The sequence below is a fragment of the Nomascus leucogenys genome, chromosome 4 (assembly GCF_006542625.1).
Source record: "Nomascus leucogenys isolate Asia chromosome 4, Asia_NLE_v1, whole genome shotgun sequence".
NCBI lineage: Eukaryota > Metazoa > Chordata > Mammalia > Primates > Hylobatidae > Nomascus > Nomascus leucogenys.
In genome coordinates this window covers 29,437,821-29,464,102 of record NC_044384.1, presented here as the reverse complement: position 1 = coordinate 29,464,102, position 26,282 = coordinate 29,437,821, and the positions used below count along the sequence as shown (strand labels likewise).

Sequence of the window (26,282 nt, the reverse complement as noted above, 5' to 3'; positions counted from 1 at the left end):
TTAAAAATGAGAAGGAGGCCAGGCACAGTGGCTCATGCCTGTAATCCCAGCACTTTGGGAGGCCGAGGCGGGTGGATCACGAGGTCAGGAGTTCAAGACCAGCCTGGCCAAGGTAGTGAAACCCCTGTCTCTACTAAAAATAATAAAAATTAGCCAGGCGTGGTGGCGCATGCCTGTAATCCCAGGTATTCGGGAGGCTGAGGCAGAGAATTGCTTGAACCCGGGAGTCGGAGATTGCAGTGAGCCAAGATTGCACCACTGCACTCCAGCCTAGGTGACAGAGCAAGACTCCATCTCAAAATATATATATATATAAAATATACATATATATATACACACACACACACATATATATATGTACACACACATACATATATATATATGAGAAGGAAAGATTTCCACAGCAGAGGCAGTAGCAGCAACTCAGAATGGTAGGCCAGATATTGTTGTTTGTGACCCCAAAGTGAGAATAGGATCAGGCACGTTAACCATACTGTTTCTAGAAAGAGAAGAGCTTATTTCTATGCACCAAGTGTGAGTAAGTCAAAGGACAGGCCCCAGGAACAGGGAGGGTGACCATTAATCAGAGAAGCCAGGTCCTCTTCCTCCACTACACTGGCTGCCTGATTTAGGTATCATGGCCACCAGTGGGAAGAGACTGTGATGGTGTAAGAAAAGCTGCAGGGAGGTAGCTGCCTGTTTCCCCCACCTGAGCCTGGTTGTGGTGATCAGAAAGACACTAACTAATCCCAGCCCAAGGCTTGTCAGAGGAGAGCAGTGCTATTTCCCAAAGCATCCAGAGTTTTCAAGTGCAGTAAGGCTAAACACGTCCTCCTGGGGACATTTGTATGGAATCCTGTCCGTATAAGCCATCCTGCTAATCTAGCTTATTAGGCCAGCCTGCTTTTCAGGATTTGTTTCATGGAGGAAAAAAAATCTTCTTGCTATTTTATTAGGATTTAAGGTTGGTGCCTATTTTTTAAGTGTTTCAAATTTATTTTAAAGATATTCGTCCAGCCTAATAACTTATGTGTATAATCATAATATACATAATGGCAATGGAATTTAATTTTACCAAGACAGTTGGTGACTACTTTTACATGAAATTTTGTAAATTGCTTTGAGCTTCTAGAAGGACAAGTATAATACTAACGTAAAATAATGTCAGTAATGCATGAATTATGGCACATGGTCTTTATGTTGAAAATCTGTTTTAGCTTTTGTTTTTTTGAGACGGATCTTGCCTGCTGCCCAGGTTGGAGTGTAGCAGCACAATCATAGCTGCTGTGTTTAACTCCTGTACTCAAGTGATCTTCCCACTTCAGCTCCCAAGTAGCTAGGACTACAGGTCTATGTCACCGTATCTGGCTAGTTTTTATTTTTATTTTTTTGTAGAGATAAGATGTTGCTATACTGCCCAGGCTAATCTCAAACTCCTGGCTTCAAGCAATCCTCCTTCCTCAGCCTCCCAAAGTACTGGGATTACAGGTGTGAGCCACCATGCCTGGCCAAAAATCCATTTTTTAGGTAGCAAATGATGATACAGAAAACAAAATCATACCTTGCAAAATTCTCCTTCTCTTCACAGTTAAGTACTTTAAGACTTTCATTTATGTGTTTCTGTTCCATAGCACGTTCTTCCTGTTCTTTAGCTTCTCGTTGCACTAAGAAAAGCAAAAGTAATTATATGTCAAATGACTTTCAGACACGACTTGCCAACATCTTTCTGGGCACCAGAGTCATATTGTCTTTAGAAAGGTAGAGCTTAGAGTCATGGCTGGATCTTAGATTGATAAAGTAGAAGTACTTATCTCAATTGAGAAATAAATTGGATTTAGGCTCATATATGCTACAATCTACAGATTTTCTGTTAATCATTTTTCATTGAAAATCTATAATTACCCTTTTTCATACCAGATTACCAATGTTAAAACATTTCCTACTTTTCTCTCCTTGAAGACAAACAGTTCATTGCCATTCATATTAATAAGTTTATTTATTATAATTTATAATTTATTATATATTTATTTATTATAAAATAAATATTATTTAAATATATAAAGCTCTTGGCTGGGTGCAATGTCTCATGCCTGTAATCCCAGCATTTTGGGAGGCTGAGGCAGGTGGGTCACCTGAGGTCAGGAGTTTGAGACCAGCCCGGCCAACATGGCGAAACCCCGTCTCTACTAAAAACACAAAAATTAGCTGGGCACGGTGGCGCGTGCCTGTAATCCGAGCTGCTCAGGAGGCTGAGGCACAAGAATCACTTGAACTCAGGAGGTGGAGGTTGCAGTGAGCCTAGATCATGCCACTGCATTCCAGCCTGGGTGACAGAGTGAGACTCCGTCTCAATAAATAAATAAATAAATAAATAAAGCTCTTATAAGTTAAAAATATTTAAGCATCCCACTAGAATAAAAAGACAGGAAGCAGAGTTTACAAAATAATAAATACAACTGGCTAATATACATCTGAAATGTATATATCTTTGGTACCACAGTCTATTTCAGAAATTCATCTTAAACAACCAGATACAATCCAAAAATAACTATGTACAGAGACAGTAACCTGGAATTCTAAAATAACAGTAAAAAGATTAGAAACAATATAAAGAGTCATTGCTGTGTTTAAGTAAAATAAGTTACGGTCCATTTTTATAACAGATTTCTAGGCAGTCATTACAAATCTTATAATTGACAAAAAAATGACTTAAAAATATTTTTGATAAATGAAAAATATAGACCATAAAACAGTATATACTACATGATTCTAATTTGTGAAAGAAGATTATGTATGTAGTAAAAACACTAGAAGCAAATATACAAAGCTGTGAATAGTCCTGGGTGGTAGAATGATGGTTGATTTTGTTTCCTTGTTTATGGTCTCAATAAATTTTCCATATTTTTTCAATATTTTCTATAAAATTTATCACTTGTTAGATATGAGGTCTAAATTTATCTTCAAAGAATCAATATGTCAGTATGTTCAATTCTTTGCCTTCTACTTTTAAACTTAACTTCCTCATAAAGCAACTTTTTTTGATCAACTGCTCCACCCTGACTCATTCAGATTACCTGCTCCACCGTGACTCATTTAAATTACCTGCTCCACCCTGACTCATTCAGATTACCTGCTCCACCCTGACTCATTTAAATTACCTGCTCCACCCTGACTCATTCTGACCACCTGCCCCACCCTGGCTCATTCAGATTACCTGCTCCACCCTGACTCATTCTGATCACCTGCCCCCCCCTGATTCATTCAGATTACCTGCTCCACCCTAACTCATTCTGATCACCTGCTCCACCCTGACTCATTCTGATTACCTGCTCTGCCCTCATTCTCCACCCTGACTTATTCCATAACCATTTTTCCTGCCAAACCACTCACCCCATCACTCTCTTTAAATTAGCCAATCAGAATTAGTTTAGCCTGTGCAGTCCAACCCTAGCCAATAGTGGAACGACACAGCAGCAGTGGCCACGTGAGTCAGGAATAAGAACTCCTTCCCCTCCCTTGCCCAGGTGTGCTCTCACTATTGTTCCATCTGTGACTGAGCACCCTTTCTGCAGAAACTAAAGATGGCCTTGCTGAGAGATCATCTGTCTCTGTGCTGACTTTTCTTCATGGCACTGATTGTCTATTTCTAACATCACTGATGAATATAAAAATCTTTTCAGCGTATAAACTTTCTACTCAGTTTCTAAAAGTTCCATCTAATATTAGCTTAACAATTTTCTACTGCTATTATAATTCCTGGAGTGAAGAATTAATGAATGGGACCAGGATGAGCTTCCTCTTGCAAAGACCACTAGTGTGAAATCCAATGGTACCCTAACAATAAATATATTTATTCCCTCTCTGGTCCATTGGGCTGGACATGGAAATGGCAGAAATCTGGAGGTGGAAATGCACCCTCTCAACAAACATCCTTCTGTGACCAAGCACTTCTTGAAGCTGAGGGAATATAGTGGCAGAGTGTAGTATAATAATAAGAGACATAATGTGGCTACAAGATTAATGGGATCCATAAAGTTAACTTAAGCATCTCGCAGGGCTGACACTATGTATCACTTAGCAGTATGATGCAACCTAGTCCAGGGATTTCCAAGAGACAAAGGTCATCTCAGCACAGATGTAACTTTCAGAAACCTTAAAACAAAGCTTACCCTTACAAGAATAGCTTAAACTCCCTTCATGAACGAAACACCTAGTAACTGATGTGGATTGAATATAAGTATTAAAAAGGAGAAAGATTCTCCAAACTTTAAGAATAGTCTCCAAATAAAGACCCTCCTGGCCAGTTGGTCATCTGAGATGTGAGCAAGCCAAGTGCCCTGGAAAGAGGATTTATTTTAAATGGGGGAACACAGAGAGCCACTCAAGGCATGAGTCAATTGAGCTGGCATTGAAGGATGTCTAGATTTCTCACAATCAAGAGCATCATAGGCAGAGACAACTACATAAACAAAAGGTATGGCATCAGGGGAACCAGCTCCCAATATTTCAACGTAGGTCCTTTCTATTTTCCCTAAGTGTCGGCCGGTCTGAGAAATAAAGAGAAAGAGTACAAAGAGAGACATTTTATAGCTGGGCCTCTGGGATGTCATCACATATTGGCAGGACCGTGATGGCGACCTCGAGTCACAAAACCAGCAATTTTTTTTTAGGGATTTTGAAAGGGGAGGGGGTGTACGAACAGGGAGTAGGTCATAAGGATCACATGCTTCAAAGGGCCATAAAGATCACAAGGCGAAGGCAAAATTAGAATTACTGATGAGGGTCTGTGTCCCACTGTGCACGCATTGTTTTGATAAATGTCTTAACAGGAAACAGGGTTTGAGAGCAGAGAACCGGTCTGACTAGATTTCACCAGGCTGGAATTTCCCAATCCTAGTAAGCCTGAAGGTACTGCAGGAGACCAGGGCATATTTCAGTCCTTATCTCAACCTCATAAGACAGACACTCCCGGAGCAGCTGTCTATAGACCTACCCCCAGGAATGCATTCCTTCCCCAGGGCTATTCCTTGCTGGGAAAAGAATTCAGCGATATTTCTCCTACTCACTTTCTGCAAGAAGAAAAATATGGCTCTATTCTGCCCAACCCCGCAGGCAGTCAGACCTTATGGTTATCTTTCCTTGTTCCCTGAAAATCGCTGTTATTCTGTTCTTTTTCAGGGTGCACTGATTTCATATTGTTCAAACACACGTTTTACAAACAATTTGTACAGTTAACACAATAATCACAGGGTCCTGAGGTGACATACATCCTCAGCTTACGAAGATGACAGGATTAAGAGATTAAAGTAAGACAGGCATAAGAAATTATGAAAGTATTAATTTTGGGAACTAATAAATGTCCATGAAATCTTCACAATTTATGTTCAGAGATTGCAGTAAAGACAGGTGTAAGAAATTATAAAAGTATTAATTTTGGGAAGTGATAAATGTCCATGAAATCTTCACAATTTATGTTCTTCTGCCACAGCTTCAGCCGCCCCCTCTGTTCAGGGTCCCTGACTTCCCGCAACAGTATGGAGACAACTTTCGGAAGAAAAGAGGGACAGATACAAAGGACAAGAGGGAGCCAGATGTCTGTGCCCCACCTTCTCACTCTTCATTCTAATCACCAAGGCATACAGTATTCAAATGATGTACTGTTCCTTTAACCTTCAGAACTTCTCCCCTGTGACTGATTGGAACCTGCTGGTATATAAAACTCTCCATATATATCCAATTAGATAAGATTTGCAAAAACAGGCCTCCTGCCTTCATCCTTTTTGCATCCCTCATGGTGTTTTACATAGTAAGTATTATGGTTGTTAGTATTTTGGTTGTTACTTAAATTGAATTAAGGGCAAGCTATAATATAACTGTAATTCAGTTCCTTACACTTTTCTTGAACTTGAAGTTTTCTTGTACACATGACCTCATCCACAAGCTGTCTCCTTGCCTCCTTTTCAAGTCTCAGCTCCTTGTCCTTCTCAGCCAACTTCTTTTCCTTGTCTTCCTCTAATATTCTGTCAAATTCTTTCTCCTGAGCTTTCTCTTCCTCACGTCTCTGTGCCAAATATTTATGGTATATCTTCTGTTCTCTTATCATATCTTCCTATGTAACATAAAAATTCATATTGTTAAAATTTTTTGGTGTGATACGATAGTAAGGATACATTTAAAAACAATCCTTAAACGCTCCTATCCCAATCTTTTAGAACTATGTACTGAAACATTACAGATATATGTCTGAAGTTTATTCCAAAATACTCAAGAGTAGTGGGGGAAATGGGTAGGGATATAGAAGAGACAAGAATGGCCATTAGTTGATAGTTGTTAATGTGAGGTGATGGACAAATGGGGACTCATTGTGCAATTCTTTGTATTTGTTTGAAATGTTTGATAATACATGTTTGAATAAGTTAATTCAAACACTTTCCTAAAGTGTTTCTCAAAGTAGTTGCCAAATAGTTTTCAATGATACAGCTTTATTTTCATTTACTTTAATTTAGGTATATGAAATCTTAATCTGATCAACAAAATAAGTTATTTCTACTATTATAGCACTGTCTCTCTGGCTGGTAGTCATTTTGTACTTTATTACAGCAATTCTCAATCTTAGCTACACTTTGGAGTCACCTGGGGAGCTTTACAAAGTATTGACAGCTGGCCAGGCACGGTGGCTCAAGCCTGTAATCCCAGCACTTTGGGAGGCCGAGGTGGGTGGATCACGAGGTCAGGAGATCAAGACCATCTGGCTAACATGGTGAAACCCAAACCCCGTCTCTATTAAAAATACAAAAAAATTAGCCAGGCGTGGTGGTGGGCGCCTATAGTCCCAGCTACTCGGGAGGCTGAGGCAGGAGAATGGCATGAACCCAGGAGGCGGGCCTTGCAATGAGCCGAGATCGCACCACTGCACTCCAGCCTGGGCGACAGAGTGAGACTCCGTTTCAAAAAAAAAAAAAAAGAAAGTATTGAGGGCTAAGTCCCACCCCCAGAAATTCCTATTTAATGGATAGCTTTTACATTCCCCCAGGTGATAGTAATGTGCAGCTAAAGTTGAGACCTGCTGTTTATTTAGTGCAGGCATTTTTAGTTGGCTACTGCCATGTTGCTGTAATTATCCAATAGCAATGAGTTCATCCAATACCAAGGTTGTAGATATTATTAAATACCTGATATGGTTTGGCTCTGTATCCCCACCAAACTCACATCTTGAATTGTAATCCCCATGTGTAAGGGGAGGGACCTGGTGGGAGGTGACTGGGTTATGGGGTAGTTTCCCCCATGCTGTTCTCATGATAGTGAGTTCCCATGAGATCTGATGGTTAAAAGTATGGCTTTCTTCACTCCCTCCCTCCTGCCGCCAAGTAAGACGTGCCTTGCTTCCCCTTCCACTGTGATTTTAAGTTTCCTGAGCCTTCCCTAGCCATGTGAAACTGTGAGTCAATTACACCTTCTTTTTTAAATAAGTTACCTAGTGTCAGGTAGTTCTTTATAGCAGTGTGAAAACAGACTAATACCATTTCCCACTAAAAAGAACCAACAATCCTTGGGAAAATAATCAATTATAAGACTGGAGCAGAAACTGAACAGGATGAACCTGGGACATCTTATTGTGCCAGAATCAAGAAAACTATCAAAGTCCATTGGTGGACAGTATCAAAAGAGCATGACAGCCCACTTAAAGGGACTCCCATGATCTAGAATTAGGCAATCTGAGCACCAAAAAGAAGAGTGAACTAATAATCCACTAAAAAACTATTGAAGCTTGGCCAGGCACGGTGGCTCATGCCTGTAATCCCAGCACTTTCGGAGGCTGAGGTGGGCAGATCACTCGAGGTCAGGAGATGGAAACCAGCCTGGCCAACATGGTGAAACCCCATCTCTACTAAAAATACAAAAAAATTAGCTGGGTGTGGTGGCACAAGCCTGCAGTCCCAGCTACTTAGGAGGCTGAGGCAGGAGGATCGCTTGAACCTGGGAGGCAGAGGTTGCAGTGAGCCAAGAACACGCCACTGCACTCGAGCCTGGGTGACAGAATGAGACTCTATCTCAAAAAAAAACAAAAACTATTAAAACTAATAAACGAGTTTAGCAATGTTGCAGAATACAAGACCAATATACAAAAGTCCTTGTATTTCTATTTGACAGCATCAATCTAAAATGAAATTAAAAATTTTATTTCCAAATAGAAATGTTATACTTAGGAATAAATTTAACAAAGTAAGTGTTAAAATGTATACTCTGAAAACTAAGAAACATTACTGAAAGAAATTAAAGAAGACCTAAATAAATGGAAAGACAGCCTAAGTTCATGAATCAGAAAACAATACTGTGAAAATGGCAGCACTTTCCAAATTGACCTATAGGTTCAACACAATCTTTACCAAAATCTCAACTGGCTTCTTTGCAGAAATTGATAAGCTGATCCATGTAACTTCTAGATACATGGACATGCAAGGGAGCCAGAATAGCCAAAATAATTTGAAAAAGAACAAAGTTTGAGGATTTACATTTTCTCTCTCTATTTATTTATTTATTTATATATTTATTTATTTATTTATTTATTTATTTTGAGATGAAGTGTCACTCTGGTTGTCCAGGCTGGAGTGCAATGGTGGAGATTCACTCTTGTTGCTTGGGCTGGAGTGCAATGACGTGATCTCAGCACACTGCAACCTCCGCCTCCTGGTTCAAGTGATTCTCCTGCCTCAGCCTCCAAAGTAGCTGGGATTACAGGCATGGGCCACCATGCCCAGCTAATTTTTGTATTTTTGGTAGAGACGGGGTTTCACCATGTTGGTCAGGCTGGTCTCAAACTCCTGACCTCAGGTGATCCTCCTGCCTCAGCCTCCCAAAGTGCTGGGATTACAGGCGTGAGCCACTGTGCCCAGCCAGCATTTACATTTTCTGATTTCAAACTTACTACAAAGCTACAGTAATCAAGACATGTAGATTTGTTATACTGGACTAAGGATAGATATATAGATTGATGGACTAGAACTGAGTGTCCAGAAATAAACCTTCACTTTACTGTAATTCATTTTTGACAAGGGTGATAAGACAATTCAATAGGGGAACAATTAGACAATTATTTCAACAAATGATGCTGGAATAACTGGATATCCACATGCAGAATAATGAATTAGGATCCTTATCTCATGCCATATACAAAACTTAAAATGGATCAAAAGCCTAAATGTAAAAGCTAAAATTATAACACTCTAACAAGAAAACAAAGGAGTACATCTTTGTGATCCTAGAGTAGGTAACTGTTTTTTAGATAGGACCCCCAAAGCATAAGCAACAAAAGAAAATATAGCTAAATTGAACTTTGTCAAAATTTAAAACTTTTGTGATTTAAAGGACATCATCAAAAAAGTAAAAAGACAACCTACAGAATGAAAGAAAATAATTGCAAGTCATTTATCTGGTAAGAGGCTTCAATCTAGAAAATAAAAAGAACTCTTGGCTGGGCGTGGTGGCTCATGCCTGTAATCCCAGCACTTTGGGAGGCTGAGGTGGGTGGATCGCCTAAGGTCAGGAGTTCAAGACCAGCCTGGCCAACATGGTGAAACCCCGTCTCTACTAAAAATACAAAAAAATTACCCAGGCGTGGTGGCAGGCACCTGTAATCCCAGCAACTCGGAAGGCTGAGGCAGGAGAATCGCTTGAACCTGGGAGGTGGAGGTTGCAGTGAGATGAGATTGCACCATTGCACTCCAGCCTGGGCGACAAGAACGAGACTTAAAAAAAAGAGAAAAAGAAAAAAAAAAAGAACTCTTACAACTCAATAATAAAAGGACCAATAACCCAACTAAAATATGGGCAAAGGACTTGAATAGACTTCTCTAAGAATACAGAATAGCCTTCAAGTAGATTTCTCCAAGGAAGATTTACAAATGACCATAATAAGCACATGAAAAGAGGCTCAATATCATTAGTCACTAGGGAAATACAAATAAAAACCATAATGAGATACCAATTCAGATGCATTACGATGGGTAAAATAAAAAAGACAGACAATAACAAGTGTTGGTGAGCATGTGGATAAATCAAAACCCTCATACACTGCTGGTGGGAATGTAAAATGGTTCAGCCACTTTGGAAAACAATTTGGCAGTTCCTCAAAACTTCAACACAGAGTTACCGTATGGCCCAGTAGTACTACTTCTAGATACATGCCCCAAAGAAAAATAAAAACGTATGTCCACACAAAACTGTGTATATGAATGTTCATAGTAGCATTATTCATGATAGCCAAAAAGTGGAAATAACCCAAATGTCCATCAGCCGACATAATGCATAAACAAAATGTGGCATATCCACACAATGGAATATCATTCAGCCACAAAAACAAATAAAATAGCGATCCATGCTACAATTGTGGATAAATCTTGAAAACATTATGCTAAGTGAAAGAAGACAGTCAACAGGTCACTAACATGTGATTCCATTCATATCAAAGTCCAGAATGGGGAAATCTATAGAGACACAAAGTAGATAAGTGGCTGCTTAGGACTGGAGGCAGGAGGTGGGGAAGAAGGGACAGCAGGATAGTGAAAATGTTCTAAAATAGAATGTGATGATGGCTGCGCATATCTGTGAAAACAGTAAAATCCACTGAATTGTGTGGTTTAAACTGGGGAACTGGATGTTATGTGAATTCTCTCTTGAAGCTGTTAAAAAAATAAATAAGATGATTTAAATGTGAACAAAAAACTCAACAGGAAAAAACAAATCAAATAAGCAAGTCAATTAGATAATGGGCAAAAACCAGGAGTTGGAGGCTGCAGTGAGCTATGATTATGCCACTGTATTCCAGCCTAAGTGACAGAGTGAGATACTGGCCCAACAAAAAAAAAACAAAAAAACAAAAAAAACAAAAAAAAAACAGAAAATGGGCAAAAGACATGAAGAGACATTTCATCGAAGAAGACATACAGATGGAAAACAGGCTCATAAAAAGTTGTTCAAAATCATTAGCCATTAGGGAAATGTAAATTAAACCACAATGAGATGTTGCTACACATCTATCAGAATGGTTAAAGGAACAATAGTGATAGCACCAAATGCTGGTGAGGATGTGGAGAAACTGGATTGCTCACGTATTGCTGGTGGGAATGTAAGATGGTATGGCTACTCTGAAAAACAGTTTAGCGGTTTCTTTAAAAAACTAAACATGCAATTACTATATGACATAGCAATTGCTCTTCTAGGCATTTATCTCATAGAAATGATGATTTGTGCTGGGTGTGGTGGCTCACGCCTGTAATCCAAGCACTTTGGGAGGCTGAGGTGGGTGGGTCACTTGAGGTCAGGAGTTCAAGACCAGCCTGGCCAACATGGTGACATCCCATCTCTACTAAAAGTAGAAAAAATTAGCCAGGCATGGTGGCACACACCTGTAATCCTAGCTACTCAGGAGGCTGTGGCAGGAGAATCACTTGAACCCGGGAGGTGGAGGTTACAGTGAGCCAAGACCATGCCACTGCACTCCAGCCTGGGTGACAGAGCAAGACTCCGTCTAAAAAAAAAAGTGAGAATGTGTTCACAGAAAAACCTGTACTCAAATGATTATAGCAGCTTTACTCATAATAGCCATAACCTGGAAATAACTCAAATGTCCTTCAACAGGTGAATGGCTAAACAAACTGTGGTAAATCTATACCATGAATACTACTCAAGAATAAATTGGGAGGCCGAGGCGGGTTGATCACCTGAGGTCAGGAGTTTCAGACCAGCCTGGCCAACGTGGCAAAACCCCGTCTCTACTAAAAACACAAAAATTAGCCAGACGCAGTGGCACCCACCTGTAATCCCAGCTACTCAGGAGGCTGAGACAGGAAAAGTGCTTGAATCCATGAGGCGGAGTTTGCAGTGAGCCGAGATCACGCCACTGCACTCCAGCCTGGGCAGCAAGAGTGAAATTCTATCTCAAACAAACAAACAAACAAAGAATAAAAAGAAGGCTGGGCGCAGTGACTCATGCCTGTAAACCCAACACTTTGGGAGGCCAAGGCAGGAGAATCACTTGAGCCCAGGAGTTCAAGAACAGCCCGGGCAGCATAGTGAGACCCCATCTCTACAAAAAATAAGAAAACTAGCTGGGCATGGTGGCTTGTGCCTGTAGTCCCAACTACTCAGGAGGTTGAGGTTGAAGTATCAGTTGAGCCTGGGAAGTTGAGGCTGCAGGGAGCTGAGACCACACCACTGCACTCCAGCCTGAGTGACAGGGCAAGACTGTCTCAAAAAAAAAAATAAATAAAAATAAATAAATAAAAATAAACAACTATTGATAGATCCAAAAAGTTGGACAATCTCCTGAGGGTTATGCTAAGTGAAAAAGGCTATCTGGAAAGATTACATACTATATGATTCTACTAACATTCCCAAAATAATAAAATTATAGAAATGAACAGGGTTAAGAAGGGGGTGGGGCAAGAGGAAAGTAGGTGTGGCTATAAAAGGGCAATATGAGAGATCCTGGTGGTGATGAGATGTTCAGTATCTTGATTATATCAATGTCAACATCCTGACTGGCATGGTAGTATAGTTTTGCAAGATATTACCATTGAGGGAACCAGAGTAAAGGGTACAAAGAATCTCTCTGTATTATTTCTTAAAACTGCATGTGAATCTACAATCATATCAAAATGAAAACTTTATCCAGGCACAGTGGTTCACACCTGTAATCCCAGCACTTTAGGAGGCCGAGGTGGGAGGATCACTTGAGCCCACTCCAGACCAGGCTGGGCAATTTGGCAAAACCCTGTCTCTACAAAAAGTACTTAAATTAGCCAGGCTAGGTGGTGGATGTCTGTAGTCCCAGCTACTTGGGAGGCTGAGGTGGGAGGATTGCTTGAGCCCAGGAGGGCGAGGCTACACTGAGCCATGATTATGCCACTGCACTCCAGCCTGGGTTACAGAGTGAGACTCTGTCTCAAAAAAAAAAAAAAAAAAGAGAGAGAGAGAGAAGTTTAATTAAAAAACAAAGCACATGCACACTAAGAACAAGGTAAAAACAAGAAAAAGCACCTGTGGGAGAAACAAAACACTCTTAAAAGTTCAATCCAAATTCCAAACGTATAGGTAGCTAACTCAATACTGAATGCCTTTCCCTACTCTTTTTGCCTGACAAAACTTGACATATCCTTTAAGGTCCAACTCAAATGTCACTTTCTGAGTGATGTCTTCCTCAAATTCCAGGAGTTCTCAGACTTTAGTTAGCATCAGAATCACCTGGGGGGAGTGTGCTGAAACACAGATTTCCTGCCCGTCATGATTTTGATTGGGAGATCCTGATTCCAGAGCCTGTGAATTTCTGTTTCTAACATTTTCCCAGATGGTGCTGATGCTGTTGGCTCGTGGACCACACTCAGAGTAGCACTGCTATGTATTTGTAGCCATCTTCCACAAGACTGAGAACTCAGTAAGGAATCCCTTCCAGCAGGTAGCAGGCACCAAAAAAATGTCTTACTCTTTTTTGTTTCTTTTTATCTGCCTCTTCCTGTAAGTCTTGAAGGGCCCTTTGCACGAGCTTCATGTTCAAGTCCTGTTCTTCTCTGTATTCCTGCTGAATATGTTCTATCCTCTCTTGTAGGGCTTTTTGCAAAATGGTCCTAGTTTCCTGCTTTGCCTTCTGTTTCTTTAGCTTATCCTGTTCATTCTCATGATTAATCTGTGCGTTGTTACTTTCCTAAGGTAGAATCATAATAAAGATAATGCATCAGTAGAGTTGGACAAGACAAGTTAATGCATTTGACTTCAGAGATGGGAATAAAGGATTTCTGGAAATACATACACACCTGGATTTAGAGAGGCTGTAAGAAAGAAAACTTGCATTTTCATAGTTAAGTCAGCAATAAAACTGTGAAAATTGCCTGGGCATGTGTGATTATAATGTAATAAATAGTTGTAGAGTTGAAAACAGAAAAGTATAAAGAGAAACCACTTTTAATCCCAGTACCCATTGTCCACCACCATTCTCCACCTGTGGGTGTGTTGGCCTTCCACACTTGACCCTTCTATGTACTCTGCACCATACATTTGGATACATTATTAACCAGCACTAAGAGTCCAAAAATGGAAATGTGCCTATGAACTAGCCCAGGCCATCAGACAAACTGTACAGTAACAGGCCTGCAAACTGTACTACACCCATGGCATTGATCACCCTCTAACAAACATTTTAAAGGCCCACCACAAGGCGCGCCTCCTCTTCCTTCAGCAGCTGTGCTGCCTGCCTTTGTGCCTTGATGCTGGTGATCTGGGCATTCAGCCCCAGGCGTGTGTTCTCCATCAGCTCTTTCTGTCTCCTCGCCTCTTGGGCTTCTCGCTTTTCCTTGGCTAATCGGTCTTCCTCCCAGAGCTTGGAGAACATCTGCTCTTCCACCAGCTTTTGCCTCCTCAGCTCCTCATTAAATGCAATCTGCGCTTTCCGCTCCTCACACACCTTCTTCTGATGGATACAAAACAATTCAACACGGAGCTCCTCACAGCGTTCCCTGAAAGGAAAATTTTAAAAAGACAAAACCCAGCCTTTCATGAGGCACTGCTCTATTGAGGCACACATCTGTACAATCACACAATGAAGCAAGAAAAATCAGAGACCTGGATGCAGGCCATCGGAGCACAGGAAACAAGAGGGAGCAGCAGGGAGGGCAAGCACCAGGATGGCACAGCCTGACTATGGAAACTGGAGTGAAGCAAAGGCAGCCCTGACTCCATTTCCTGTGTGAACTCGGATCAAAAACTCAACCTGTTAACCCCAATGACTGACCTATTCACTTGACTTTGAGAACCCCTAATTTAGGGATGCTTACTTTTTTTTTTTTTTTTTTTTGAGACAGAGTCTCGCTCTGTTGCCCAGGCTGGAGTGCGGTGGCGCCATCTCGGCTCACTGCAAGCTCTGCCTCGCGGGTTCATGCCATTCTCCTGCCCCAGCCTTCCGAATAGTTGGGACTATAGGTGCCCACCACCACATCCAGCTAATTTTTTTGTATTTTTAGTAGAGATGGGGTTTCACCGTGTTAGCCAGGGTGGTCTCGATCTCCTGACCTTGTGATCTGCCTGCCTCAGCCTCCCAAAGTGCTGGGATTAGAGGCGCGAGCCACCGTGCCCAGCCGCTCACTTTTTTTTTAAGAGACAAGGTCTCACTCTGCCGCCCAGGCTGGAATGCAGTGGCATGATCATGGCTCACTGCATCCTTGAACTCCTGGCCTCAAGTCATCCTCCCACCTTAGCCTCCCAAGTAGCTGAGACTATAAGCACATGTCACCATGTCTGGCTAATTAAAAAATTTTTATTTTTGTAGAGACAGGGTCTTGCTATGTTGCCAGGGCTGGTCTCAAACTCCTAGCCTGAAGTGATCCTCCTGCCTCAGACTTCCAAAGTGCTGGGATTACGGGCATGAGCCACCACACCAGGCTGAGATGCTCACTATAGCTAGATAGGATATCTGGCCAGGCATGGTGACTCATATCTGTAACCCCAACACTTCGGGAGGCCAAGGCAGGAGGATCGCTGGAGACCAGGACTAGCCTGGGCAACACAGTGAGACCTTGTCTCTATAAAAATTTTTAAAAAATTAGCTAGGCATGCTGGCACATGCCTGTAGTCCTAGCTACTTGGGAGACTGAGGCCAGAAGACCACTTGAACTCAGGAGTTTGAGGCTGCAGTGAGCTAGGACCATATCAATGCATTCTAGCCTGCACTCTAGGTCAGTAAGACCCTGTTTCTAAAAAATAAATTAAATGATAGACAGAATATCTATTTATTCTAATGATAACAATCATTGATAAGAGGAAAACTTTATGTTTGTGAGTGCTTTATAGTTTACAGGTAGCAGGTATCATCCTCATCTTAGAGTTAAAGCAACAGAGACTCAGGGAGCCTAAGTGTCTTCCCAAGTCACATAGCCAGTAGTAGGAATATTATAAGCAAAAGTTATTAAGTGCTTATTATCTGCCAGACACTATTGTAAGCACTTTAACACATATGAACTCTTGTAATCTTCATAATAATCAATATGGCAATGAACATTACTGCAAATTTATTTTTATTATTTTTATTGTCCTTGGTTTACAGATGAGGAAATGGAAGCACAGAGCAGTTAAGCATCTTACCTAAGTTTGTCCATTTCGTATGTGGTAGAACTGGGACTGAAGAGCTGGCAGTGTGGCCCTGGAGTTTGGATTCTTTGGTGTTTCATTGTATCACCTCTGCCAGCAACTGACAGAGGCAAGACTACCTCTGACCCACAGGCATTCTGACCAAACATCCTAGGGTATTCATTAATAAAAACACCCCAAAACAAACCCTCGAAATGCCTACCTTAATCTGGGGTCTAATCATTAACTGTGTATAATTACAGGGCATTTAAAAAGAAATTTCGTAATGTACCAAAAGCACAATCCATAAAAGAAATATTCACAAATTTGATTTCATTGATATTAAAAGCTTTTGCTCTGTAAAAGATCCTTTTAATAGGATAAATAAGACAAGATTGCTGAATGTCTGGGGTAAGAAAAGAAAAAAACATTTAAAAAATGAAAAAAAAAGAGATAAGCTATAGTCTAGGAAAAAAACCATGTATCAGACAAAGAAGTACTATCTAGAATACATAAAGAATCCTCAAAACTTAACAGCTAAAAAAAAAAAAAAAAGGCAAAAACTTAACGGCTAAAACAAGCTAAATTCTAAAAATCTAATTAGAAATGGGCAAAAGATGTAAAGAGACATTTCACCAAAGAAAATGTACAGATGGAAAATAAGCACATGAAAAGTTGCTCAACATCACCAGCCATTAGGTAAATCCCAATGAAGCCCATGATGAGATATCACAGCACACCTATTAGAACAGCTAAAAACAAAAACAAAACAAAACAATACAAAACAACAATGCCACTACCAAAAGGACCAGGATGTGGAAAAACTGGATCTCTCATATACTGCTGGTGGGACTATAAAATGGTACAGCTACTCTAGAAAATAGTTTAGTGTTTATTAAAAAAGAAAAAATTACATTTATGGCTGGGAGTGGTGGCTCACGCCTGTAATCTCAGCACTTTGGAAAGCCGAGGTGGATGGATCACCTAAGGTCGGGCGTTCAAGACCAGCCTGACCAACATGGAGAAACCGCATCTCTACTAAAAATACAAAAAATTAGCCGGGCTTGGTGGCGCATGCCTGTAATCCAAGCTACTTGGGAGACCGAGGTAGGAGAATCGCTTGAACCCAGGAGGCAGAGGCTGCAATGAGCCGAGATCATGCCATTTCATTCCAGCCTGGGCAACAAGAGCGAAACTCTGTCTCAAACAAAACAAAACAAAACAAATTTGCATATGATCCAGCAATAGTATATGATAATTATCCTCAATAAACAAAAACATATGCTCACACAAAAACCTGTACACAAACGTTCCTGTCAGATTTACTTATAATAGAGCAAAACTAGAAACAACCAAAATGTCCTTCAGTAAGTGAATGGTTTAACCAAACTGAGGTACATTCATGCAATGGAATACTACTCAGCAATAAAAAAGACAAACTAACAATACCTCCAACAACTTGGATGGACCTCAAAGGCATTATGTTGAGTGAAAAAGGCCAATCTCTAAAGATCATATATTGTGTGATTCCATTTATATAACATTCTTAAAATGATGAAATTATGGGGATAGAGATTAGTTGTTGCCAGGGTTAGGAATGATGGGGGTGAGAGTAGTGGGCATGACTCTAGAAGAGTAACATGAAGGAAATTTTTGCAGTGATGGAATAGTTCTGTATCTTGACTGTAGGGTGGTTACACAGTCTACAGGTGATAAAATGGCACAGAACTATACACACACCTTGCATGACTGTCAATTTCCTTGTCTTAATATTGTATTACAATTATGTAAGATATAACCATTGGGGGAAACTAGGTGAGGGGTAAATGGGATCTCTGTACTATCTGTGCACTTTCTGTAAACATATAATTATTTAAAATTAAAAATTAAAACAAAACAAAACCCCTGGTAATTTTTGCTTGCCATTATTATCCATTTCATTGCATTATTATTGCTGAAAATAATTTTGCTGTATAGAAGATAGGGATCACTAAAAATGATCTACTCCAGGTATCAAATATTCTACAAATGTCACTGAATATATCAAAGAGAAATGAATGCATATGCCATTAAAGGACACGTCTATTCATCGTAGCTTTATTCATAAGAGTCCCAAACTGAAAATAACTGAAATGACTGTCACCAGGAGAAGAAATAAATTGTGGTATATTTATACAATGGAATACAAAAAAAAAAGCACAAGAAAAAGAAGAAGAAAATTTTCATTCTGCTTTATATTAATATACATGTTAAAGCCTCAACTATATTTTCAGTAGTAGGGTCTAATAACGCACCCTTACTCAAAAGTACGTTTGCTGATCTATGTTGAGGAATTGGCAGTGCTGCATTCAAAACACTAAAAACAATTTGTTTTCAAATTATATTACTATAGGATACATTTGTTTCTTTAATATTTTTAACAATTCATCTAACTAGCAAAAACTCAGTTATACAAGTGAAATCTGTAAAATGTTGCTAAATCCATAAATTTTAAAAGCACAACCACTTATGAACCATTTTGTTTTCTTAATATATTAAGATAAATTTACTAGGGAGTAGAAAATATATGAATGGTCCATTGAGAGTCACTTGGCTAATATACCATTTTCCACCCACGGCATCTTTTCCCCCCAGCAACCAGTAGCAAAGATGTCCAAATCCCACTGAGCCAGGGTATGAGTGCATGCTTTACACAGGCTTGAAAATCCAAGACTAATCCTCTTTTGGTCACCTCAAGCTTAAGATCTAGACAAATCCCTACCTGTAGAACTCAGTTATCCATCTACAAGCCAAGGAGGGTGGCAAGTCACTTCTGGCCCTGTGCGTTACTACTCCGGGTTTCTTCACTGCCCTCTTTCAGCAGCTCCCCAAGCCCTGAAACTTCCCATTCCCTCTCCTTTTAGCAGTCTGAATTTACTTTTAGCAGCTGCATCTGCAACTTTTATCTACTACTCACTGCAATGGCTTACTTCTCCTTCTGGCCTCTAGTAGGAGGGTTGAGGGTTTAGGGCTGTCCATATTATTAATAGCGACTTCATGACAGAAAGAGCAGATGGAAGAAGCTTTTCTCTGCACCACGTCTTGATCCCTCCACAGATGTCATTCTGCTGCTTTCTCACATCTGTTGACCTTTGGATTTCTGGTCTACTCAAATTTTGAGTGCTATGAAAAATGAACTCTTGTATTCCTTCTGTATTCCACCAGATTTAAACTCAGGTATTTTTGGATCATCCATTCCTGAATCTGGCTTAACATGATACACACCTTGCCCCACTCATACTAGATGACCTAACAACCTAAGTGACACTCACTCTCACAGAGCCCGGCATAAAGTAGGAGCCCAAAAATACTTACTGAATGAATGAATGCTAATAGCTATGTTTTAAACACTTCCAGGTAATATTTGGACTTTAAAAATCCCTTCTGAATATAAAAACCTTAGCCAGTTACTCTAAAATTAAAAGACAGATGAAATCGATGATTTAGGGCATTCCATGGGTCATTCATGTGATCATCACTGCACTGAGAGATGCATCTGAAAAAAGGGGCAAAATGCACCATCACTACTATTATTCAACATAGTATTGGAAGACCTAGCTAGAGCAATCAGACAAGAGAAAGATATAATGGGCATCCAAATTTCAAAGTAAGAAGTCAAATTATCCTTGTTTGCAGATGACACGATCTCATATTTGGAAAAATCTAGACTCCACAAGAAAAGTCTTAGAACTGCTAAACAAATTCAGTAAAGTTGCAGGATACAAAATCAACATACAAAAATCAATAGCATTTCTATATGCTTGCAGTGAACAACGCGAAAAAAAAATTTAAAAAGTAACCCCACTTACAATAGCCACAAATAAAATTACCTAGGAATTAACCAAAGAAGTGAAAGATCTCTACAATGAAAACCATAAAACACTGATGAAAGAAATTGAAGAGGACATCAAAAAATTGAAACATATTCCATGTTCTTGGATTGGAAGAATCAATATTATTAAAACATCTGTACTACCCAAAGCAATCTACAGACAAAATGCAATCCCTATCAAAATACCAATAACATTCTTCACAGAAATAGAAAAAACAGTTGCTCATGCCTGTAATCCCAGAACTTTGGGAGGCCAAGGTGGGTAGATCACTTGAGACTAGGAGTTCGACACCAGCCTGGGCAACATAGGGAAACCCCATCTCTATTAAAAATACAAAAATTAGCTGAGGGTGGCGGTACACACCTGTGGTCCCAGCTACTTGGGAGGCTGAGGCAGGAGAACTGCTTGAACCTAACCTGCGAGGCAGAGGTTGCAGTGAGCTGAGATCCTGTAACTGCATTCCAGCCTGGGCAATATACACTCCAGCCTGGACAACCAAGTGAGACCATGTCTCAAATTAAAATGAAATAAAATAAAATAAGAAAAGAAAAGAAAAAAAATCCTAAAATTTGTATGGAACCACAAAAGATCCAGAATAGCCAAAGCTATTCTAAGCAAAAATAACAAATCTGGAGGAATCACATTACCTGACTTCGAATTATACTACAGAGCTATAGTACCTCAAACAGCATGGTACTGGCAAAAAAACAGACACATAAACCAATGAAAAAGAGTAGAGAACCCAGAAACAAATCTACACACTTACAGTGAACTCATTTTTGACAAAGGAGCCAAGAACTTGCACTGGGAAAAAGACAGTCTCTTCAATATATGATGCTGGGAAAACTGGATATCCATATGCAAAAGAATGAAAATAGACCCTATCTTTTATCATATACAAAAATCAAATCAAAATAGATCCAAGACTTAAATCTAAGACCTCAAACTATGAAACTACTACAAGAAAACATTGGGGAAAAATCTCTAGGACATTGGCCTGAGCAAAGATTTCTTGAGCAATACCCTACAAGCACGGGCAACCAAAGCAAAAATGGACAAATGGGATCATATCAAGTTAAAAAGCTTCTGCACAGCAAAAGATACAATCAACAAAGTGAAGAGACAACCCACAGAATGGGAGAAAATATTTGCAAACTATCCCTCTGAAAACAGATTAATAACCAGAATATATAAGGAGCTCAAACAACTCTATAAGAAAAAAATTCAATAATCCAATAAAAAAATGGACAAAAGATTTCAACAGACATTTCTCAAAAGAAGACATACAAATGGCAAACAGGCATATGAAAAGGTGCCCAACATCACGGATCATCAGAGAAATGCAGATCAAAACTACAGTGATATATCATTTCCCCCCAATTAAAATCGCTTATATCCAAAAGACAGGCAATAACAAATCCTGGTGAGGATGTGGAGAAAAGGGAACCCTTGTACACTGCTTGTGGGAGTGTAATACAACCACTATGGAGAACAGTTTGGAGGTTCCTCAAAAAACTAAAAATAGAGCTACCATAAGATCCAGCAATCCCACTGCTAGGTATAGGCCCAAAAGAAAGGAAATCAGTATATTGAAGAGATAGCTAAACTCCCATGTTTGTTGTAGTGCTGTTTACAACAGCTAAGATTTGGAAGCAACCTAAGTGTCCATCAACAGATGAATGGATAAAGAAAATGTGGTACACATACACAATGGAGTACTATTCAGCTATAAACAAAGAATGAAATCCAGTCATTTATAACACCATGGATGGAACTGGAGGTCATTATGTTAAGTGAAATAAGCCAGGCACAGAAAGACAAACATTGCATGTTCTCACTAATTTGTGGTATCTAAAAATCAAAACAATTGAACTCATGGAGATAGAGAAGGATGGTTACCAGAGGCTGGGAAGGATAGTGGAGGGTTGGGGGTGGAGGTGGGAACAGTTAATGGGTACCAAAAAAAAAAAATGAATGAATGAATTAGACCTACTATTTGATAGCACAACAGGATGACTATAGTCAATAATTACAGGCGTGTGCCACCATGCCCGGCTAATTTTTGTATTTTTAGTAGAGATGGGGTTTCACCATGTTGGCCAGACCAGTCTTGAACTCCTGACCTCAGGTAATCCACCCACCTCAGCCTCCCAAAGTGTTGGGATTACATACATGAGCCACTGCGCCCGGCCAATTTCTTTATTTTTTATAGAAATAAGGTCCCACTCTATTGCCCAGGGTGGTCTCAAACTCCTGGTCTCAAGTGATCAAAGTGCTGGGATTATAGGTGTGAGCCACTGCGCCCAGCCAAATAACAGCAATTCTTAATGTTTACACTCTTAGAAGTATCAGAAGCACTGAAAATATAACTGAGGAATTATAATAACATTATAAATACATAATAGCTCTTGTTCTAAGAGCTGTAGCTCTAGGGAGGGAGACTTTTTAGTATATTTTTGCTTTAGAGGTAAGGAATGTCTTGGTTTGTGAAATTAAAAGCATCTGCCAAGCTTCTGTATATAACACTATAGATCATCTCAGAGGATCACTCTTGGGTACTCCCACGCAAATCTTCCCTCTGTAAGTGCACAGTAGTGGGTAGTCTATCAGGACACAGACTCAGAGTATCCTACGATGGAAAACCACAATGAAAAGGGATACAGAGGCAACCACAGGGCCAGACTGAGTACCGTAAAGACCAGGGGTCTGAAAACTGAGGGTCACCATGGGTCTGGGTCAGGAAATGCTTTATAAGTCCAGGTGATCAGACCCCAATGATCAGAATACCAGGCAAGGAAACAGACAATAAAGAAGAGAGGAGAGAGGGCCGGGCATGGTGGCTCATGCCTGTAATTCTAATACTTTGGGTAGCTGAGGTGAGTGGATCACTTGAGTCCAAGCGTTCAAAACCACCCTGCGCAACATGACGAAACCCCCGTCTCTACAAAAAATACAAAAAAATTAGTGGGGCACAGTGGCGCGTGCCTATAGTCCCAGCTACTTGAGAGGCTGAGGTGGGAGGATCACTTTGGGCTCAGGAGGTGGAGGTTGTAGTCATGATCATGCCACTGCACTCCAGCCTGGGTGACAGAGCAAGACCCTGTCTCAAAAGATGACAACCAAAAACCCCCCAGGGAACCCAAGCACACATACAGCACAGGTAGAGACTATAGCAGCAGGGGGAGAGCCCAACTTTACCAAAGATTCCTTAGCATAGGGGCTTTTGAAGAACTTCCTGCCAACAGCAAGGGTGAGGTTAATACCTAAAGTTCAGTAACATAATCTCCTTTGTTACTTCCATTCTAATTGAGAAGCAAGCACAGAACATTAGAACATAGTTCTCAAGCACACACTGTATTATTCAATGATATGTAATATATTGCCAAGACTTAAAGTTACAACTACTCTGTATATCCTCTTAAGACTAATTTACTTTAAATTAGCATTCTTAAATCTATTTTAATGTACCAACTTTGGATTCTGTTTGCGTGTTTTCTGATTTCATTACCTGAATTGCTGGTCTAGCTTTTCAGCCACAAAATCCTGCCTCTCTTTTTCATTCTTCTCTTTTAGTAATCTAGTTTTCTCTCTCATCCTATCTTTTTTCTCCTCAATGGTTTCTTTCTTCAATTGCATTTCTGTAAAATACTTATTTTCTTCTAACGCTAAAAGCTCACGTAGCCTGAAACAAAAAGCCAAAAAAAAAAAAGAAAACTGTCATGCTACATGCATCATTTTATTAATTGTTGTTATATTCAATTTCAGAATTATAGGTCTAATTTGTAAGAAGAGAAAGATCATTGCAGTCTTCCATAAAATGAGACTGGTTGGTTTGTTTTTTGTTTCGTTTTGTGTTTTTTTGAGACAGGATCTCGCTCTGTCACCCAGGCTGGAGTGCAGTGTGATCATGGCTCACTGCAGCCTTGACCTCCTGGGCTCAGGTGATCCTCCCACCTCAGCCTCCTGAACAGCTGGGACTACAGGCAGGTGCCCCTATGCCCAGCTATTTTTTCATTTTTTGTAGAGATGGGATCTCATGTTGCCCAGGCTGGTCTCAAACTCCTGGGCTCAAACAATCCTCCCACCTCAGCCTCCCAAAGTGGTAGGATTATAGGCATGACCCACTAAGCCCAACCAACTGCACCATATTTTATTTGATCACATACAAATAAGATACGAAATATATATTTTTAACAAAAGAGTAAATGAACAGGTTTCAATCAAAATAATGAAATACGAAACAATAGATTGTTTTTCATCAAAATATAGGTTATCACAAGTAAAAATATTAAAAATATTAACCAGCAATAGCTATGGATTCAATATAAATATCTCAGCCATGATCCTTCCCAAATTTGATTTTTGACTGGTCAATCTCAAATTGTGGTTTTAGGAATATTTCGTGGTTTGTGTCCCAGGTTTGTGAGCCTTACTTATTTCGTCTTTCTTCAATGTTAATGATAAACCCTTGCACGGCATCCTTGATTCTTGCTCGCACAAGGCTGTCCAAAAACTTGCAGTCATTGTGCTGGTCCCACTCAACTTTCAAGCGATCCCGCTCACTTGACTTAATGGAAGCCAAAATAGCATTATGCTTCTGATGGCTGCGTCGGATTCTTTCTAGATGGTGCTCAGCCCCTTGGCCTTTAGGAGGCTTGGATCTCTGAAAACAAAAACCAACTATCACCTATAATAAGCCAAAGAATCAACTGCATATTTTCAATTAGTTACGCTCTCAATCAATACTCATACTAAATAAAATTGGGTATAAAAAACTAATACATCCTACTACAACTGAATACAGCTTATGCACCTAAAGAGTAACTTGTTTCATTCTCTGAGCCTATACCTAAGATGTCATCAAAACAGTCTCAAATATTTCTAATGTGCCATTTGAAAAACAGTTGATGGAAATTACAAAGTTAAAAATGTGAACAGGACTCTGTTGAGATTGTCTAGTCAAACCCAGAGACATTAAGTGATTTGCTGAACTTGCTTCAAATAAGGCAGATAAAACAAGAATTAGAGGTCTTCTAATTCCTGACCTTGACATTGCCACCCATTATTCCACATTATTTCTCATGGTTGGACACCATAGTTATCACATCAAAATACTTTCAATGAAAAGGTGCTACTATGCAAATATATAGAAAAAATATATATGTGTGTATATACACGTATGTGTGTGTGTATATATATGTGTATATGTATATGGATATATAATGAGTTGTGATAATGAAAGATCTTTTACTAAGAGGGAAGAAATGAAGTGAGGGAGGAAGAAAGGAGGGAAAAGAAAAAAAGCTGGTGGTAGAACTTAATTCCTATTTCTATGGTGCCCAGAAGTTTTAGTGCAAAGAGTGTGTTCCTGACCTTTTGGGCTACTTTGAATTTCTATAAATGTATTGTTTTTACAGATATGTCCACTAAAAAAGTTAGAAATGCATGTACCATTTGAATATATATAGACACACTTAATGAAATCACATAGACTGTATCTTTTTCCTTTCTGTATTTCTAGCATTGAACATAATGCCTACTACAGTGAGGTTCTCAATAGAAATGAATGAATGAATGAATGAGTGAATGAATGAAACAATGTTGCTGGGTGGGCTTCATGCAATTTCTGCACCTCCTGGAGCCACCACAAAATCCACAGTCTTGAGCTTTGTATTTTCAGGAACAGTTTTATCAAGTCTTCCTTAGGTAAGTTGTGAGATACTGGGGTGCTGATTCATAGAAACAAAACTCTTAAGAGGCAGAAAGAGAGAGTCAATCTGATCATTTACATTTAGAATATCACCATCAGGACTACCAGAATACTAGGGTTAGGTGTTTGTAATGAAGTCTCCTGAGGAAAGAAAATCAACATTTGAAGACAGTTTAATGAAAAGATTCAGGGCTCAGGGTACACATATAGGTACCTAGATTTAGCTGAACAAGATAAGGCAAGCCTGGGGTGGTAAGGAGACAGAAGATGATGTTGGGGGTTATATCATGGAAAGTAGCTACCCCATGTCAGAATTATTTGGAGCCTAGAGCCAGCTAATTAGATGACTGTTCTCCAATACTGATGGCATTTTATGAATATAGATCTGTGAAAATAAAGCAGAGGAGGATCACAGTGGCACCCTGGGCAGCATACACAGCAGGAATTAAGGCTCCCAGTGTGAGCTGAGAACAGGAATGAAACACCAAGGTAATCTAGAAACACTGGCTCCAGTTGTCAGGACAGGAAACAGGGCTGAGGTATATTTTGGCTGAAGAGGTGACAAATACCATGAGCGGTATCCAAGG

General features: G+C 39.8%; 1 protein-coding gene across 2 annotated transcripts in view; it reads right to left on the bottom strand.

The window, feature by feature from the left end:
* The window catches only part of CFAP53 (cilia and flagella associated protein 53), a 33,715-nt gene that overhangs the window by 4,766 nt on the left and 2,667 nt on the right, over nt 1–26,282 (bottom strand). Inside the window, exons 2-7 of one of the 2 annotated variants that reach the window (XM_003267495.1) lie at nt 24,419–24,648; nt 23,494–23,667; nt 14,204–14,507; nt 13,481–13,699; nt 5,893–6,109; nt 1,562–1,664 (exon numbers count right to left, since the gene is read on the bottom strand). In XM_003267495.1, the coding sequence (XP_003267543.1) occupies nt 1,562–1,664; nt 5,893–6,109; nt 13,481–13,699; nt 14,204–14,507; nt 23,494–23,667; nt 24,419–24,648 (1,247 nt within the window). The remainder of the gene's footprint in view (nt 1–1,561; nt 1,665–5,892; nt 6,110–13,480; nt 13,700–14,203; nt 14,508–23,493; nt 23,668–24,418; nt 24,649–26,282) is intronic. The other variant, XM_030810457.1, reaches the window with a different exon arrangement.